This window comes from Prunus avium, chromosome 1 (genome assembly GCF_965620075.1).
Source record: "Prunus avium chromosome 1, drPruAviu1.hap1.1, whole genome shotgun sequence".
NCBI classification, from domain to species: Eukaryota; Viridiplantae; Streptophyta; class Magnoliopsida; order Rosales; family Rosaceae; genus Prunus; species Prunus avium.
The window spans coordinates 7,603,041-7,607,233 of NC_142284.1; the positions used below are offsets into that span (position 1 = coordinate 7,603,041).

General features: G+C 37.4%; 1 protein-coding gene across 1 annotated transcript; it reads right to left on the minus strand.

Moving 5' to 3' along the window:
- Positions 1–3,067: 3,067 nt before the first annotated feature.
- Positions 3,068–3,969, minus strand: GDU3 (glutamine dumper 3). Its single transcript, XM_021977653.2, has one exon. It carries the CDS (start codon positions 3,751–3,753, stop codon positions 3,223–3,225), a length of 531 nt encoding a protein of 176 aa, XP_021833345.1. The 5' UTR covers positions 3,754–3,969; the 3' UTR covers positions 3,068–3,222.
- Between the last annotated feature and the right edge of the window lie 224 nt (positions 3,970–4,193).

Below are 4,193 nucleotides of genomic sequence, written 5' to 3' on the forward strand. Positions count from 1 at the left end.
TTTTTTCTCTCTCTCGCGCACATATTGCATATGCCTTCATTGCACCAAAAGGAGATAAGATTTGCACTGTCCTTGCCGGATTCGCTTGTCCAGATTGGAAGTAACTAAAACAAGTGGAAATGAGGAAGGCTTGCCTAAAACCCTAGTGGATATTGTTTGATGTAATAGCACTATGTCTTTACTAGCTTTCATGCTTACAACTGTTGAAGCATATATTTCTTTGGATTTGGCAATTAACAATGTCACACTTTAATGAAAATAGCTAGCCACATATTCTAATTTGTTTCCAAAGAAAGCCAAGCATCGAAATTGGGTAGAAGATATTGCTGCTTCATACTGACTGATCCAATGAAACATGTTCAGAAGCTTAGTTTTCTATGCATTTCTCATACCTTTTGATCCAATGAAACATAAAGTGATGAGCACTAATTGTCCTTTCAATCATCCCACTACGTTTAAATTAGTAAAACTGCCCATAATGATAGCTCTCTCGCTTATAAATGCACTAATTTGTCAAGATTCGAAACAAAAGGTTTTAAATCGAAGGATAAGGATGATGCTTTTGCGTGTGTACCATGCAGATTCTCGAGCTTTAATTAATAACAAATCAATATTTTAGAGCTTTGCCGTGTTTGTGTAGTGAATGATGTAAATGCTAACAAAAAAACAAAAAATCATTCTCTGAAATTTTATTTTTTTCCTCCAAATTTGCACCTGCAAGAAGCAGAAGACTTTGTGCAATTGTGGTAAAAAAAAAAGATCTAAATTGTATGGAAATGGTGACCTTTTTAAAGGAAATATTCTCTGTGTCAGAATTTAGCTAGCCACGCTTGATTTGTAGGGAGGGAAGAAGAGAATTGTACATGCAAGAAAAAAGGCTAAAGAAAGAATATATAATCAAAATAGCTATAGCATCTTCTGTCAATCTATTTAACTTTGGCAAAACCCAAAGGTTAAAAAAATGAGAGAATTCAGGCATTTACATACACTTGTCACTCATTGAGTTTTTCCATGAAAAGGAGAAGAGACTTTGAGTTTAGTACACTATACTATTCCAAAGGTCGTACAAGGTTCTTCATATTTTTTAGCTATATATTCTTTCTTAAAGCTCGTACAAGTTTTATCATTTATGCTTTAGAAAGAGAGAAAAGTCTGTGCCCAAAGCATTTCCTGCCTGCCGCATCTCTCCCTCTCTTTCTCTTTCTTGCCTTTTTAAGGTCTAATAGATTTACAACTGAGATTTTGATTTTCAGTGATGACTATTACGCCTAACCATCTTCCAAATATTATCTATCTCAATACGTATATATGAGTTGTAGTTTAATCCCCATCTCCGTACATTAGATCAGTTGGTGAAGATGGTGTGCCGCCCTCCAGCACTGAAGTTTGATCCTTATTTCCGTATATTAGAGTTTATAATATCGCTTAATCCAAAAAGAAAAAATAGTTTAAATTACTTCAAAATTCAATTAACCTACACCAAGTATTTCAAACAATTCATTTGGGTGGAGGCTTGGCTTACCCTTGAACCCAATTTTAGCAGTGCCCTTTATGAAATTTAAGCAACTATTTAATTTAGGAAGGTATTTTTAAGTGGCTTACTATTGGAGATTGGACGCGTATATGATCAACATTTCCAATAATTGTTGCTTGCCATTATTTTCCATATCCATTTGTATATACATCCACCACACAACTAGACCACCCAATATTTTTGTACGAGCAAGAAGCATAGCACAACTATACGACTGACTGTATAAGCATTTGTTAAAAGATACTGCTTGCCTATTTCCGTGTAAGAAGATACACATCCTTCTTGCTAATCACATTTTAGCACATATGAAAAATAATTCATCAAAAACACACACAAAAAATACTTTTGTACATATATCACACTGCTATTAGCAGAAATATAAGAGCTCCTACTTACTAATGTTAAATACTAAATATAAAGAGGGAAGTATTTTCCTTCGCTAAATACTAAATGTACATTTTGTACCCCTACAACACAGAATGCTCAACTAATGCTCATTGCATTGAATTCCACTCACAACACACAATTTAACTTTATTTTGCCTCACCACCTACACAAATAATGACATAACTAATGTGCCCTTAAAAAGAAAAATCAGAAAAATGACAACAACAAAAAAAGTTCATAATATTGAAGTGGCCCACTAACCAAATCATATAGCATTTCATCTGGAGGGAGCATTTTTGCTCATCACTTTAACCATAGGTGTACCCTCACCACCTACACAAATAATGACATAACTAATGTGCCCTTAAAAAGAAAAATCAAAAAAATGACAACAACAAAAAAAGTTCATAATATTGAAGTGGCCCACTAACCAAATCATATAGCATTTCAGAGCATTTTTGCTCATCACTTTAACCATAGTTGTACCTTCACCACCATCCTCAATGCTTGACACGTGTCCATAGGTGTAATCATGATTCCATAAATACAAAGTAAAAGTTAACTATGATTATGTCTATTAACACGTGTCAAGCATTGAGGATGGTGGTGAGGGTACACCAATGGTTAAAGTGGTGAGCAAAAATGCACCCTTTCATCTAGACCAAACAAATCAATATTTAATTAAGTTAGTATATCTAATTAGACCATGGTTATTAATTTCCTTCCAAAATTAAAATAGAAAGAATTTTAACAAAAATAAGAAAATCTCATTGGGCATTTGCAAGCAGTAACCTGATGCAGAGACCTACATCTGCATAAACCATAGCCCTTACACGCGCCTTTTTCTTCCATGGCACAAACCATTTCAGCCCACCACGTTGCCCTTAATTCTGCTTCTCTGCACCTAATACCAATACATCCTCATATTTTTATGTTTTTTTCCTTTATTTCTCATAACAGGTTTCTGGGTTTGTCAAAAACCAGCTTCAAAACAATTAACCAACGCCAAAAACAAAAACAAAAGGGCCAATGTTATTCCCACTTTAAATTTGTGGTCTTGCATTGTTTTTGAAATCTGTGGGTGCTTCAAAAACAATAAATAAATAACTGAATTTAAAGTGCAAGCTGAGAAAAGAAAAGGCAAAGTTATAAGGAGAACAGGAAATTCTTCCATTTCATCTCAAATAAATATACAGCTCCCGTGAAGAAAAATAAGGAAAAAAAAAAAAGAAAAAAAAAACCCCCAACACCTATAATAACCCAAAACCCATAAACATTAATTAATCAACAGAACTAATTAATTAATTAACGGGTCTCCGATCCGACTGATCTGAGGCCTCATGGCCATTCTCTCTGCTCTCACCAGCCTGTACCTGATGATCATGGCCGTTTTCTTGCTTCCCAACCTCACTCATTTCCACCGACTTTTCGCTGCAGCTGCAACTGCTGCTGCTGCTATTGCTACTATTGTCTCCGAAAGAAGAAGACCTACTTGACATGGGCGTGGCCAAGAAAGTTGGCTTGGCGTCACCCGCCATGATCACCAAGATTTTCTCCTCGAACACAGGCGGGGCCTTCTGGGCCGTCTCGTCGCCTTTGCCGCTTTCTCCGGCCTCCAGGTCCCGCTCCGATCCGGCGCCGTTTTCGCCGCTCTCGAGGTAGCCGGAGAGCTTCCAGTAAGAGCAGGCTAAGATGAGAAGCGCGAAAGCGATTAGGCCCAGCATGGCTGCAAGGCCGCCGAACAAGTAAGGCACCGGGGAATGCCATGGTGACCGCTGTGATGTCACCGCCGGTGCCCTGGCTGTCACGTTAAAAGGCTCTCTCCCTGCCATTATTTAGTTCAATGTGTGTTTGATGAGCTTAATTTTGAGCTAAAATGTGTCTTTTTTTTGGCTTTGGTCTGAAGAGCTAAAAATGTGAAGAAGAGAAGCAAATGAAGCAAGAGAGAGAGAAATGTGAAGAAGAGAAGCAAATGAAGCGAGAGAGAGAGAGAGAGAGAGAGAGAGAGAGAGAATTGATGGTGTGGTGGGTTGAGAAGTGGGGGATGGGGTGGGGTGTTATATATAGACAAGAGAGGGTGGTTTAATTTGTGGCAATTTTTAGTTTTAGTTTTTTAAAATTAGTTTTGGGTGGTGATTAATGTCGTCATTTTGCATGAGGAGGGTGGGGTACATGTGGGTCCCTCTTTGTTCTTTGTTGGGATATTTCATTCATCTATCTATGAGCACAGTGAAAACGCACTCAGGGGCAGGTTTGGTATTTGGATCAAATT